At 36.6% G+C, this 15,475-nt stretch overlaps 2 protein-coding genes across 5 annotated transcripts; one reads left to right on the forward strand and one right to left on the reverse strand.

The window, feature by feature from the left end:
* Positions 1–672: 672 nt before the first annotated feature.
* LOC130747418 (probable mediator of RNA polymerase II transcription subunit 19b) lies at positions 673–3,984 on the forward strand. Of its 4 annotated transcripts, none has more exons than XR_009022383.1 (5): positions 673–865; positions 1,190–1,278; positions 2,125–2,384; positions 2,469–2,748; positions 3,566–3,984. XR_009022383.1 is itself a non-coding variant. In XM_057600357.1 (5 exons), the coding sequence occupies exons 2-5, from the start codon at positions 1,248–1,250 to the stop codon at positions 3,623–3,625; spliced, it is 552 nt and encodes a 183-aa protein (XP_057456340.1). In that variant the 5' UTR covers positions 673–865; positions 1,174–1,247; the 3' UTR covers positions 3,626–3,984. The 4 variants fall into 4 exon arrangements, 2 of the variants coding, with proteins under 2 accessions (XP_057456340.1, XP_057456338.1); XR_009022382.1 differs by having other exon boundaries at positions 2,477–2,748; XM_057600357.1 differs by having other exon boundaries at positions 1,174–1,278; positions 2,548–2,748.
* A 336-nt stretch (positions 3,985–4,320) lies between these two features.
* LOC130747419 (uncharacterized) lies at positions 4,321–8,907 on the reverse strand. Its single transcript, XM_057600358.1, has one exon. The coding sequence runs from the start codon at positions 8,829–8,831 to the stop codon at positions 4,959–4,961; it is 3,873 nt and encodes a 1,290-aa protein (XP_057456341.1). The 5' UTR covers positions 8,832–8,907; the 3' UTR covers positions 4,321–4,958.
* Positions 8,908–15,475: the final 6,568 nt, after the last annotated feature.

Raw genomic sequence — 15,475 nt, forward strand, 5'->3', positions numbered from 1 at the left:
TAACAATAGCTCTCTCTTCCCTCAAAACCTTCAGGAAAACAACATTGTGCAACTGTCCCTTTGGAGGTCCTATCTCTTTAGGGAGGTTGTTCCTCCTTATGGAATACTTTTTCATCTTCAGTAACTTTCTTCCCACATACGCAAATAAAGGAAATAAAAATAAAAATGGAACTTTCAGAACTCAAACTTAAATTGTGTTTATATTATATTATATTACTGTTCAAAAAAATATATTATATTATATTATCTTTTCTATATTTTCAGAACTGAACTTGAACTTCTGCATGTACAATTTTACACTTCCAAAACTTGAATTTGAAAATTGTAAGAAGCAAAGAAAATGTTCACTCAAGTCCTTAAAACGTAATTAGAAAGAAATTCCTTGAACTTACAAAAGTAAAAATAAAAATTAAAAAAAGTCCGAACATGAAATTTAAAAAATGTAAAAATGCACAATGAATTTTTTAGAAGATATTATTAAACTTCAAAATATTATGTAAAAAGAAATTTCAGGGTATTGAAAAATCCATCCCAAAGTATTTTTGGTGAATCATTCATAGGTTTTTAATAAATAAAAAATTAGGACCATGGGCTTTGTATGGCCCATATATGACTTCATGAGCTTTTTAACCCTTAATCCCAGTTTTGACAAAAAAAAAACCTATAATCTCAATTGTAGGTTTATAAAAAAAAATCCCAATTGTTCGGAGAAGAAAACCCTAATCCCAATTGTTAGCACTCTTTGCGATTTCTAGTTTCTTCTTGATTCCACAGGTTGCCCCCATTTTCCTTTTCAACAATCAAGAACTGTGAACCCTTTGTTGAGTTTTGCAAACAATAACCTTAATCTCTGCTTCATTGCCAGGTATCTTTTTACTCATTTTCTGGGTTTTGTTTCGCCAAGGCTATTTGATTGCATTTCCTTCTTTTTGATTTTAATTCACTCCCCAACATGTAAAGTTTCCATCTTTATTTGATTTTCATGTTTTTCGATATTGGGGTAGCTTTCTTTTCCCCTTTTGTTTAATGGCTGGAAAATCCAATTTCTCATATGTTTTTTCATGGGGAGTTTAGTTTGATGCATGATTTTACATATATCATGTATGTTTTAGATGTTGTTATACTCACAGGTTTCATTAAGTTTACAATTTCATTGCTTATAAACTTCCTCAGTTGTCTAATTTTTCAGGCACTAACTTTCCACAAGTAGGTGCATTTGAGGTGCATTTTGTGAGATCATCTGAAGGATGGATCGTAAAGGAAAAGGATTTGGGAAGGGTAAGAATTTGACATGTAGCCTTCTTTTCTATTTTTAATGATGGTGCAAATGTGCATGATAACTATACTTTCTCACAATATGGATTTGCTCTTGTTCTTGTTATTACTTTGTTGGAGTAGTTGAACAGGAACACTGAAGCATTTGGTTTACCACGGAGCATAGCATACATAACATGATCACTTAGAGAATGAAAATAATAATTCTTTTGTAATTTCACATTAAATCAATGGGTTGTTCTAAACAAAAGATTATTAGTAGTCGGCAGAGCTTTCTTTATCACATAAAATGTTTTATTTTCTTGTACCACTAGACTTTCTTGGTTCACCATTTCACTGACATCAGAGCCTCACATTCAGAGAATTTTGTTAGGTTTATAGTCAGTGATATAGCAAACAGAGCTTAATAAACCTTTATGATCATGAGATGATCATTTCTGAAAATCCTATTCAAGGCTTGCTCTAACATTTAAAAATGTGAATTCACACCTTTCTTTTGACGTTTAGTCAGTGATGACTTGATTCATGTTCTATCATGTATGTTAAATTACCTGCAGTGGATTATTTGGTAAACTAGTGCTCATGTTACCTTTTCTTATTATTACTATGTGTAAAATGCATGTGGGTTTAAGCTAGTAAACTATATGGAATATTCTTTGTTTTCTAGTTAAACTTCAAAACATGTCATTCCCTGTTATTAGGTGCTGCTGATTAGTTTTTGTCAGAACATTGATCTAGACTGGATGGATCTTCTGCTCTTATTTTATTTTTTGAGAACTTGTAATTAATGCATGAAGTTCGTATTCCTTTCAATATATTTTGTTTAGTAAGGTTATTTCATGGAATCAGGCAATAGAGAACTTGGAGGTGCTCGTGATCTCATAAGTCAGTACAGGCTTTGGCCATACTATGAAATCTTCTGCAAGAAGTCACTTCCATTGTCAATTTCAGAGACACCATATCTTCGCAATGTGGTGGGTGACACAAATATCAGGAAGGGAGAAGGAATGGAACTGAGTCAGCTCTGTCAAAACACCTACGTGAGTGAGAAAAAAGCTCGCTTACATCCTTTTGAGTTGGATGTACTCAGTGAAGCTTTCCATATGAAGGTAATGGACCCAATCCGCATTTCTTCTGTATGATTTTTAATCTTCTTGACTGGCTTCACATTTGATCTTTTTCTTCACATTAAGGAGAGCAGAATAATTCAAACTGTCTTCAAACTTCATGTTTGATTGATATGTCATGCTGATATGTTATACACATGACCAGAAGGGGCTACCAAGTTCAGTTCCAAAGTCGGAGAACCAATCTAGGGAAAAAGAGAGGAAGAACAAGAAGATCAAAGATGATAATAAAAAGGATGAGAAGTATAAGGAGCACAAGCTACATCAAGTAACAGATGGTATAGCAAACAACAGAATTAAACACCATGATTCTCATACATTGCAATTGAAGAATCGGCAAGAAAAGGTTTGCTTTCAGCCCTTCTTCCCACTGTTATGCATTGTGTTTTTACATTAAATCAATTTTTATTTTTATTATTCATATAATTTTTGTTTCCATCTTAAATACCAATACTAGAGGTAAGGTATTTTATAATTCTATTGACCTTGTTTTGTTTACATGACATAGCTGGTATACTGCATTAGTTTCTGTCTCAATAAGAGAATAGTTACCATTAACCATACTATTAGTGTTCGCAAAACCAAAAGAGAGGGACGTTGTGCATATAAATTACCTTATACTATTCAATTCTTCCTGTATAAATCTGAGCTGAAGTTAAGTGAGATCTTGCCCATATTTCTTGGTTGCTAGAATTCAATTTCTAGATTAACCAAATCTATTTAGAAGTTGAATAGGAATGTGAGTGAAAGAGAGGGACGTGGTTTTGTTTTCATCTCAATGATTGTAGTGAAACCCTCGTATCTGTACTGTGGATTTGCCAAGACACTAGTAGAATCAGTTTTGTTATTATTGGAAAAAAAGTCAGTTTTTATTTGAACTAATTTTTTTTCTTGTTCTCCTTTCCTTTTGTTTCTACTTATAAATTGAATTTTATTATGCAAATTTTTTAAATGGTTCACCAAACAGTGGCTAGTTCAAAACTGAATTTTATGCAAACTAAATGTAATTCAAAACTAGTTATTTTCTGGATAGGCGTTTTGTCCTGGGGGAGCACTTGAAATGACTGTTTTTGCATTCGCATGTGTTTTGAAGTATTAGATGCTATTTATATGCCAACTTAATTGCACTAAAATCTTAATTTCTCCCCATTTCACTTCTGCAGAAAAGGAAGGCTGAGACAAGCAATGATCCTGTTTCCAAGCGAGTAAATATGAGACAATGAAAGGCAGCAGAAGTAGAAGTTCATATTCTTCCATGAGAATGTGACAGGAAACTCTATTTTGCGATATTTGACATTTCACTATTCTTTTGATCCGTGATTCTATTACATATTCTGAAAGCCATTTCGCTCGTGTTCTGATTCTTGTGTTTGAGAAAAAACTTACTTGAAGGGCTAGTACTATCAGAATATGGATTGTCTTGGCACTAATAGAATTGTCTTCTGCGGATAATACATGAATTAGACAAAGAATATCAAACAAGCATGTAACCAGGGCTTCACGCAAGCTATGTAAATTTCTCACCATTGTATATTTGTACGAGAATTAATGTCTTAAATAACCGTTTGTTCATGATAATTAATTATGTAGTTTAAATTAAAATTTATCAATATTTTGTGAATTGACAATTTTTTTGTGCACCAAGAGTCCCAAGAGTTTTCTTAATCGATACAAACTAATTCTCTTTCCCACAGGGAACAGACAACTATTCTACTACCATATACAACTATTGAACCAGTCATAGTTCAAAAACAAATCGAATTTTTTACTTAAATTTAATAAAAATACGACTTGTTTAATTAGAATCCCCACATACATAGAATTTTTTTTATCATTCATGTTTAACTTATAAATCAAACTAGAATATTGACACATGATTCATACACAACTACTACTTTATTAACATAAAATGTCAAAAGGTCACAAACTACAAAATGTATAGCTAATTAAGGCAATTAACATATATAGGAAACCTCGTCAAAAAAAAAAACATATATAGGAAACCATATTTACAAAGTAAAAAGATAGATGCCACTTAGCCTAACCAAACCAACTCTGACCAGTAGCTAGCATAGCAAACACAAATGTTGACAGTTCCATTGTCGACCATACCTAAAAACCTTAATAAAAACATAATTCCTCTCAACTCTGAGCAATTAAAACAAAGAATGTCGTCATGCTTTTGTGGCCCAATCAAAAGCGAAGGCTTGTCCATCATTATCCATTTCAACGAGTAAGGCCACTATTAGTCCCTGCAATTCAGGGCAAAGAGAAGCTTCCAGTTTCAAGTGTTCTCTCTTCAGAGGGAATCCAACACTACATGGTCCATGCCTTTACTTCAGGTTGAAGGAATCACACCCCCTCTTGTCGCTGTTCACCCCAACTGTCCAAATTCCTTGGACCCGCATCGATAGTAAGAGCCACCAATTTCATTCAATTCTGCCTTTTATTCTTTTATATGTACATGCAATGCAACAACAATACAACTTTCCAAAATCTTCAATTTACAAGAAATCAATACACATATTCACATGATTAATTGCATGCGTGCAATTTCTATTTTTGCAACTGCACCCTGTTGTTCCTATTTTGGGAATCACTAATATTACTGCTAGTACTATTGCTATTGCTATTAGTAGAATTATTATTATTATTACTGCTCCTATTGTTGTTCATGTTGCCACTGCCACTTCCTTCATTAGCTGACAAAATGCCTTGCTTCTTGTTGGCGCTACCACGATTAACATTCAAATTGCTATCTCCTCCACTTGTTGATGACAGAGTTGGATTGCTTTTGCTGTCATTCCTCTTATCATTGCCTTGTTGATTGTTGCTGCCATTCCCATTATTGTTTCCACTGCTTTTAGGCAAAAGGCTTTGATTCTTGCTGCTGGAATTCTGATTGGCATTCCCTTGTTGATTGTTGCTGTTGCTGCTGCCAGTTTGATTGACATTTCCTCCACTTTTAGACTGAACACTTTGATTATTGCTGCTGGTATTCCGATTATGGTTCCCTTGTTGACTGTTGCTGTTTTGGCTGGCAGTTTGATTGCCAGTTCCTCCTCTTACAGACCGAACACTTAGATTGCTGCTGCTGCTGCTGCTGGTATTCTTATTGCCACTCCCTTGTTGGTTGCTGTTGTTGCCAGCTTGATTGTCTTTCCCATTGCCATTTCCTTCACTTTTAGAGGGAAGGCTTTGATTGTTGCTGCTGCTATATGGATTGACATTCGCTTGTTGATTGCTCTTGTTAGCAGCTTGATTGTCTTTCCCATTGACATTTCCTCCGCTTTTAGAGGGAAGACTTTGATTGTTGCTGCTGCTATTTGGATTGGCATTCGCTTGTTGCTTGCTGTTGGTGCCAACTTGATTATCTTTCCCACTGACATTTCCTCCGCTTTTAGATGGAAGACTTTGATTGTTGCTGCTGTTATTCCTATTGCCACTCCCATTGCCATTTTCTCCACTTTGAGGCAAAAGACTTCGATTGTTGTTGCTGCTATTCTGATTGCCATTCCCTTGCTGATTATTGTTGTTGTTGTCAATCCCATTGCCACTTCCTCCACCTCTGTTCTCATTGAGATTTGCTTGTTGATTGCTGGTGCTACCTATCTGATTGCCACTGCCACTTCCTCCAGTTTTAGACAAAGGAACTTGATTCTTGTTGTCATTCCGATTGCCATTGTTATTTTCATTCCCTTGTTGATTGTTGTTGCTGCCTCTCTGGCTGAAATAGCCATTGTCAGCCCCTTGCTGATTGCTGTTGCTGCCTCTCTGATTGGAATTTCCTCCACTTTTTGACAAAAGGCCTTCACTCTTGTTGTTATTGCAATCGCCACTCTCACTACCTTTCCCTTGTTGATTGTTGTTGCTACCTTTCTGATTGTCACTGCCACTTCCATTACCATCTCCTCCACTTTTAGAGAAAGGGCTTTGATTCTTGTTGGTGGTATTCAGATTGTCATTCCCTTGTTGATTTTTGCTGCTCCCGCTCTTATTGCCATCCTCATTGCCATTTCCTCCACTTTTAGAGAAAGGACTTTGATCCTTGTTGCTGTTATTCCAATTGCCCTTCTCATTGCCATTCCCTAGTTGACTGTTGTTGTTGTTCCGATTGTCATTCCCTCCACTTACAGGAGGTAAAAGACTTGGGTTGCTTCTGTTGCTCTTCTGATTGCTCTTCTCATCATCATTCCCTTGTTGCCTGGAGCTGTTGTTGTTGTTATTCCCTCCACTCGCAGATGAAACATTTTGATTGCTGCTGTTATTCTCATTGCCCTTCACTTGTTGATTATTGCTCCTGCTTTTCTGATTTCCACTTCCACCATCTTTAGCCAAAAGACTTTGATTCTTGTTGTTATTCAAATTGCCCTTCTCATCTTGTTGATGGCTGCGGTTGTCATTCTGATTGTCATTGCCTCCACTTACAGCAGGTAAAAGGCTTTGTGTATCGATGTTGTTCTTCTGATTACCCTTCTCATTATCCTTCCCTTGTTGACTTGAGCTGTTTTTGTTGCCATTTCCATTGCCATTCCCTCCACTTACAGCAGGTAAAACACTTTGATTGCTGCTGTTGTTCTTCTGATTGCCATTTTCATCACCCTTCCCTTGTTGACCTGAATTGTTGCTTCCATTCCCTCCACTTACAGGTAAAGGAGTTTGATTGTTGTTGTTGCTCTTCTGATTGCCCTTCTCATCTTGTTGATTGTTGGCATTCCCATTTCCACTCCCTTCAATTACAGCAGGTAAAACACTTTGTTTGTTGCTGTTGCTCTTCAGATTTCCCTTCTCATTATCATTCCCTTGTGGACTTGAGCAATTGTTGCTCCCATTCCTATTACCATTCCGATCAACATAGCCGTTGCCACCACTCATTATCGCCGGCGAAGAATAACTCCATCCTGCAGCAGGGGACGGCGAAGAATAACTCAAATTCAATCCTGCAGCAGGGGAATCATACGGTGCACCGCCGCGGCTCGGAGTAGGCCACCCTTGGCTCATGCTCAACTCCGGCGCCTGTTCCGCCACGCGCCACACCTTCACAGACTTGTCCAAGCTCCCTGTGTAAACTATCCACCTTTCATCACCCTTCTGGCCCTCCCTCTCCCCCTCCTCCTCTTCTTCCTCGACGGCGAGGCACTTCACAGGGCCGGTGTGCCCTGTCAGAACAGAAAGGCACGTGTGGACCCCGTTCTCATCCCTCTTCCACACACAGACATTCTTATCAGCGGAGCCGCTGAAGACAAGGTTCCCCGCCGCCGTGAGGCACAGCACGGCGAGCTTGTGCCCCTTGAGAACGCCACCGTGTGTGAGGCTGCTCTTCTGACTCCGCTCCCAGAAATTCACCAGCCCATCGGAGGAGCCACCGTAAACCACCGTGGACATACAGTTCACCGCGAGCGCCGTCACGGCGTTCTCCTGCTTCAGCAGAACTCTATCCAGCACATGCTTCGTCTTCTTCCCTGATTTCTCCCTCCTCCACACCTTCACCGTTCCGTCAGCAGAGCCGGTGAAAACAAACCCTCCAAACGCCGCCGCCGCAACCGCGTTAACGGCATCGTCGTGCGCGTTGATGGAGTCCATGCACTTGGAATCCGCCACGCGCCACACCTTGATCGTCTTATCCCACGAGGCAGAGTAAAGCAACCCTTCTTCCTCGTCGAGGCTCAAGCTGGAAATGGCGTCGATGTGCTTCACCTTGACGGCGCTCCGGTTCCGGCGAACCTCCACGTAGTTCTTAGGATTCATGGAGCTTTTAACATACTCCTTGAAAGTGGGCAAGCTTCCAATGCGCTTGTGGGTGCCGGAGCTTTTGGAAGAAATCTTCCACACCCTGATCTTCCCGTCCTGGTGGCCGGTGAAGATTTTCTCGCCGGAGATTACTATGGTTTTGACCAAACCACTGCTGGATTTGAATCCAGTGTAGTCCTTGAGATCCTTCCACACCCTTATGTTCTTGCTATCGGAACCGGTGTAGAGCAAGTCCCCGGAGACTGCTAAGGAGTAGACATGGCCTTCTTCGCGGACTAAGGAGCCGATGAGGCCGTTTTCCGGGACGTCATCGTCATCATCGTTGTTGTTGTTATGGTGGTAGTGGTGGTGGTGGTGGTGGAGGTGGATTGCGGTGGAGGGTACTTGCCATGGAGATTTGTTGTAGGGAGAGGAGGAAGATTGGTCCCACGGGGACGACATGGTGAAAGGGGAGGCGCTGGCGCTGGTGGTGGTCGGAGTGGTGCTGCCATCGCCGTAGTAGCATCGGGGGCTGGCGATGGAGGTGTTGCTGCTGAGGCGGTTCATGGTGGTGAGGTCTTGGTGATCATGGTCATGCTGGTTGAAGAAGGTTCCAAGTTTGGCCCTGTGTTTGGTAATAGTGTTGTTGTTGGTGTTTGGAATTGGCTCTACTAACATGGTTGCTCCTCGTTTTGTCATTCAAGAAAAACTAGCGAGAATTATGTTTCGGAGAAAACTAGGGGATTTGGTTTTGGTTTGGTTGGTTTGAAAAATATTGAGGAATGAAAAGTTGAGAGGGAGCTTCGCGGGTGGGTTATATATAGTTAGAGGTGGAGGAAGAATGGGAGGAGAAGGACACGTGGAGGTTAAGGGGAACCGGGTATGTGCTGGGAATTATTTTTTCGATGTTAATCGAGGTATCTTATAAACTCTAATGAGACTAATATCTCACCTCATTTTTAGTGTATTAAGAATTGAAAATTGAACTCTCAACCACTTATTCAGGAATGCAGGGTTGAAGGGTTAGCCATTACATGAACTCACTTGGTTACTCACTTGGTTGCGGGGTAATTAATGTGGAAATTGAAAATGGTTAAGGATTTTGGTTTTTGTGGGAGAGAAAAAGGATAAGCAACGTAAGGAGGATTGATTTATGGGAATGAGTGGTGTGTTTGCGGCTGCGTTAGTGAGAAAGCGATTTTGAGATTGATTGGATTGTTTGACTTTTTTTAGATTACTTTCTATACAGGGAAAGGAAGGAAGGGTTATCTTGACCTTCTATACCTTGTCAAAATACCACTTTTCAAATGATGACACGAAGACAATTGGGTGCCTCGTCGTTTGTACAGTGAGTTCCGCGCTATGTGGCCTGTGGTTGGACGGTTTGACCGGGTTTGGGTTACCATTTACCACCCGTGATTCTATTCTATTTTGTTACTATTTGGAATGGTCCTATTTTGATTCGGGGTTGTCTAAATAACATATGAGGAAGTTTGGGTTAAATAATTCATCATCTAATCACATTGGGGATAAGTAAGTTGGAAATAAATTAATAAATAAAATATAGAAATTCTAACTCACTTATCTTCAATGTGATTGGATAATGACTTATTTAACACAAACTTTTCTTTGGTCATTTAGACAACCCTTTTGATTCTATTGTGTTGGTCTAACTTTTCTTTATGACCCAAAAAATTGCAATATAAGAGTGTATATTGTATAATGATTAGCCTAACACTAGTGTTATATACCAATTGACAAAAGAAAATATAAGATTTATATTGCTGCACCTGAACCAAATTGTCTTTAACTTTTCAGAATTGAACGATTACATAAATTACTATTGTTTTTCTTATATCGGAAAGATAATTTATATCTTTCAAGGATTGATCCATGTACCTCTCTCACTTAAAGTATGTCTTCTAGCTCTTATCACTTGAACTATCATTCGAGAACACATAATTTACCATTGTTAAAAATAAGGAAATTGTTAGTATTCGTCGAACTTTTCAACTGAAATGTATATATACTCCGAATTCTGTAGTTTTATTTAAATATTAATTAATTTTAAGAAAGAGCGGTAATGGCATAGAAATCAAATTGTTGAGTCGAATGATGATTCCTTTAAAATTAAACATTTTAGAGGATAGTGCAATAGCACTCTCGAACAATAATATCATAGTGAACCTACAAAAAACTATATAGATAATTATAACTCATACGATTGTGAAGACCTTTTAAGAGAGTTTTTCATAAAAGAGTCTAACAAATTGTGAAAAGTTAGTCCGACGAGAGTGTGGTATATACACCGAGCCAGCTAAGACAGCACTGCCAAATACTAGATTGTGCAATTAAACAATAAATGAGAACATGTTTCACTTCCATCATCATTGTAAAGGGGGCATGAACCATGCATCATCATGTTTTAAAATAACTCATCATTTACTCAACAAGTTATCTCTTGTTAGCAATCTTCTAAGACGCGGTAAAACATCAAACCAAATGATCAACTTTAGAAATGCATTGAGCTGATCGCACTGAAAAACCAACTGATGAACTATCAACTCTTCAACAACATTGATCACTAACAACTTGATTAGGCATACTTTGATTAACAATTTGCAACAAGTCACTAGCTGTCTTCCTCATTCAAATAACTTTTTCCTCCGCATGAACTCCCACCTTCAAACACGCCATTTTCACACCTTCTCATATTTTCCACCTTTAAATGTCATTTTTGCACATTCTCATATCTCCCACCATATACTCCCTCCCTCCGGTCCTTTTTATAAGAAACACTTTAGAGATTTTTCTTGGTCCTTTTTATAAGAAACACTTTTATAAAATTAAGTCAAATAATCAATACCAATGCAAAGGGACTTATTCCCAACACAAAAATATGGAGGGAAATTGCAAGCACCCAATAGGTATGATCAACATTTATGATAATTAGCATGATTGTTCTTGTAAAAAGGAAAAACATCATTGGAATTAAGCATAGTAGTTAATTTTATAAAAAAATATTAGTTTCTTTGATTTGTGTGATTTTGTCCAAGTTTTTCTTATAAAAAGGACCGGAGGGAGTATTTTTTTTTCCAGAGATTGAGAACAATTTAAATCTGTATCTTACCTCCATTTCCCAACCAAACCATCAATTTTTTTTGAAATCCGTTATCTCTGGTAAGAGTAATTGAAGCCCTTCCAATCTACATCTACTTAACGGGCTGTTTGAAAAGCACTATTCATAAGAGATATTTCATCTTGACCATTCATCTTCATTTTTATCCTACGGTAGAGATCTAACTTACTTCATCTGCTTTTGTCAGCATTATCTTTTGTAAACGTGCATATTCCTCATCATAAGGGAAATGAAATCCTGACCGTTGATTTCAACTGCTAATCTAAATGCTATTTTCAAAGTCCTGATTCCAGCTAAGAGCACTATTCATTGCACTATTCATGCATCACTTTCCTCCTTCACCGTGTTCATCTGTTCAATCAGTCGTACCACCTTCCATCACCACCAACTACACTGTAGCACTGCCATGACTCTACTCTACTCCCATCATTCACTTTCTCACTATTCGAATTAATTGGAAGGTCAGAGGAGAAAGTAAGTAGAGGAAGCTTGCATCAACTAGAGTATAAAGCAGAATAGAAGGTGATGAGAAAGTAGAAGGAGAAGTAGAGGCAAACTTGCATCAACAAAAGGATAAAGCAGAAGGAGAAAGGGAGCATCAAAGAGGTTAGCATTTAGCATACATCTTATAGCAATATTAATAAAAATCCAAACTTTACATAAAAAATCAAACTTTACAGTAAAAACTCGTTCTTTTACACTGAATATTGATATTTACATGAGAAAAAAAAATCCATCTTCAGAGGCTTGCAAGTCCAGTTTGGTTGACAGGAAGATGATCTGGAAGGGAGAGGAGAGGGATTCAGTGAGTGCAAATTTTAAAGAAACAAAATCAAGTAAAAATTTGATTTTTACTTACCTCAGAGCCTTAAATGTCAGATCCAGGTGCTTCTTCCCTCGGATTTTGGTGAAAAAATCGTTGCTTGGATAGCAACGAGCCTTGCATGCATCAAACCGTTTTAAAAATCTCTGATCCAAGTGCTTCTTGACTCGGTTTTGGAGAAAAATGAGGGTTTTCGATCGGAAGGGGGCGAAAGTTAGGGTTTTGGATCGGTTGGGGGTGAAAATGAGGAAGAAGAAGAATCGGGTTTGAAGAACAGTATAAGAAGAGGAAAAAAGAAGGGGAAGAAAAGGAAGGGGAAGAGAGGATGAGGGGGAGAACGGGAAGATGAGAAGGAGAAAGGGAGGAAGAAGAAGAAGAAGAAATGAGAAGAAGAGAGGAGGACGAAGACGTTTCAGAGAGAATGAGAGATGAGAGGTGGGCGGCTAGGGTTTTGGGGTGAGGAAGAGTGGAATGAACTTTATATAGTGGGTGACCTGCTGAGCAGGTCATCCAACTGTTGTTGACCGGTTCCAGACCGGTTTTGACCGGCTGAAGCCGGTTTTTTAAGTTTTGATCGGTTTTCTCCTTTTTCCAGCATTTATTATTTTAAATATTAAGTAAAATTAATTTTGTATAAATACTCTTTAAATTAATTTTTACTTATTGCAGGTATTGGGATAGAAAATTTGATCAACCGTGAGACATTAAATTTGTGCGAGTATTTCGAAGGAAGCAAGCTTGGAAAATTTGGATCTCTAAACGACATGGGCTCACCATTTTACAGGTTTGTGCTGTATTTTTTATTATTTAAGTATTAATTGCTTCTTCTTTTTTCTTTAGATGTTCTTATATTTGAATTTAGTTTTTTTGTAAGCATATTTGAATTTAGTACATAAGTTTGTTATTTTTTATAAATTCATTTTGCTGTAATTAATTACTTTCATATTAATCTTCTTTATCATTTTTATGTTGATCATATGTAAAAATTGTATAATTTACTTTTTATGACTATGTTTGGTATGTTATTTTAGTTAACTTATAACTTTTTTTCACTAGCTTGAAACTAATTTGATTAGCTTAAAAGTTCTAGAAAATTTTCTTATAAAGGAGCTTATTCCAATAGCTGATAGGTTTTTTAATAATGATTTAAGCTTAAAGTTTATTGTATTTTTTTACTATGATTTCTTTATAACAAATTATAATTATTTTTGTTTAAAATAATGACCATTCAAATGTGAATATAAAATTTTATAAATATTTTATTAATTTAGACAAATATAAGTTTATTTTATTAGATTATAATATTGATTTATTTGTGTTATTTTATTTAAGTTAGTAAAATTTAAAAGTACGACAATGAATAAAAAGTTAGTATTATATTTTTTTAGTGATTGTTTTATTTCAATTAAAAGAAAAAATTTAAAGCGTTTATTAGTTTTATATGATATACTAGGATTATAGAACTTGATCCATAGAACCATATTATTTAGCTTTGGAATTCAATATGAAGTGAAAGTTAGAGTTTTTTTTGAATGTTAGCCGAAGTGATAGGACTAATTTGGCGTAGGGGATCAGAAGGGTTAAGTGTGAATGATAGAGGGTTCGAATGCAATTCCAAGCTAGCTATTGCACTAACTGTGATGGACGAATGCTTTTTACCTATTATTGATCGAAGCAGTGGGATCAATTTAATCCATAATGTTCTATATAATAGTGGGTAAGCACAACTATGAAGATTGTGAATGAACCATATATTTGCTTCCTTTCATTTATTTATGATCTTCATTTTTATTGTTTCAGTTTTAATGTTTTATGACCAAGTGGGTAATATTTTTTTTTTTTTAATGTTGACTGTTTGCTAATGTAAGTAGGCAGAAAAGGAAAATATTAGATTATAAACATTTTATTAAGTGTTGTTTATAACCTCAAATTTTGAATTTTCTTATAGAATGGTTGGCCATGTATTTTAGTATCGTGCTCAAATTTTTTGAACTAAGATGCATAATTTCTTCCTCATAGATTTTTTTCTCTATTTTTTTTTCCACCGGGCATTATCTTAACAAACAGTTTGCTGAACTGAAGCTTTTTCTGTGAACATTAAACCCTAATACTAGAGTCAAATCAACCACAAAGAGGAAAGAATGAGACAACAATGGTTTTCAATTTCTGAAGGAACAACTCAATGTTTTGTTAATCTTTCTATGCCAGCAAGAATTATTTGCTCTCTTAGCAACAGAGCAGACACTCAATTCATATTCCATCTTATTTATCTATATTTGTTTTCACTCATTTTAGAGGCATCTCAAAGGACTGTGTCGTAAAAGGTAGTGGAAGAGAAATTGTACTGAAGTTTATAAATTAGGATTGTTGGGTGAAGAACAATGAGGTTTTGGAGCAACCAAGGAATTGTCACTACCTTGCCATCTTCAATATGCAGTTTTGGATGTGGGTGCATAAGAATCCACGCCCCACGTGTTCTCGAGCTTGACAAAAGTCAGGTGGGTTGCTGAAGGAGTGTTTGCTCCATTGATACTCAGTACTGATGTGAGGTATTGTGACATATATATTGGCTAAACCTATGTGGCAATACAAGCTCATAAAAATAATGCAGAATAGTGTTTAAGAAACCAAAATAAGGAACTTGGGTTGGAGATGCTCTCTTTTGAGTCTTTTCTTAAGGGTGTGTGTAGTTTTCTTAATATATGTTAAAATATTAAAAATTATTGATATATTAGTTAATTAATTCACCTTAATAAATTATTCAACTAAATATGTATAATTGTATCTTGTCTTTTTATTGCATCTGTGCATCACACGTATGTAAAAACTTCAAATGTCCATATATTTTATATACTATATACACTAAAGTTAATAATTAGTTTAACATCACCAATGTTTCAATAAAGTTAATGGTGTATGAATAAATTTGTTAATTTTATAAATCATTGAATTAAAAATCATAACACACAGAATCGCTCGTTCGTGCATCGCACGACAACGGGACATAATCCTAGTATCATCTCATTTATCATTTAACTTTGTGCACCTTTAATCATCCCTTGACTTTTGAGTGTAGCATTAACTTTTTTTATCAACCCTTGATTTTTATAGCAGCATTGACTTAATTATCATATGATACAAAATTTTATGTGCAACGTACACAGGCGTCTTTAATTTAACCACATTCTTTTGTCAAATTCAAAAAAGTATGACCTAACTCTACATAATGAAGGCAGGTTAGGGTTGAAAAAATTGAATGAAATTAAATGCTGTGAGCTTGTTCTTAAGATGAGAAAGTAAGGTACTCAGGGGCGGACCCACGTTCAGTTCAGGGGGTTCAGTTGAACCCCTGGAAAAAAAAAATTCCTACATACCCCCCTA

This window comes from Lotus japonicus, chromosome 3 (genome assembly GCF_012489685.1).
Source record: "Lotus japonicus ecotype B-129 chromosome 3, LjGifu_v1.2".
Lineage (NCBI taxonomy): Eukaryota > Viridiplantae > Streptophyta > Magnoliopsida > Fabales > Fabaceae > Lotus > Lotus japonicus.

What these genes read in the sequence shown, in the direction of transcription:
- LOC130747418 (XM_057600357.1), top strand. Translation starts at nt 1,248, where the DNA reads ATGGATCGTAAAGGAAAAGGATTTGGGAAGG. An exon ending in GTGAAGCTTTCCATATGAAG is followed by an intron (nt 2,385 to 2,547) that starts GTAATGGACCCA and finishes ACACATGACCAG; the next exon opens with AAGGGGCTACCAAGTTCAGT. An exon ending in TGAAGAATCGGCAAGAAAAG is followed by an intron (nt 2,749 to 3,565) that starts GTTTGCTTTCAG and finishes TCACTTCTGCAG; the next exon opens with AAAAGGAAGGCTGAGACAAG.
- LOC130747419 (XM_057600358.1), bottom strand. Translation starts at nt 8,831, where the DNA reads ATGACAAAACGAGGAGCAACCATGTTAGTAGAGCCAATTCCAAACACC.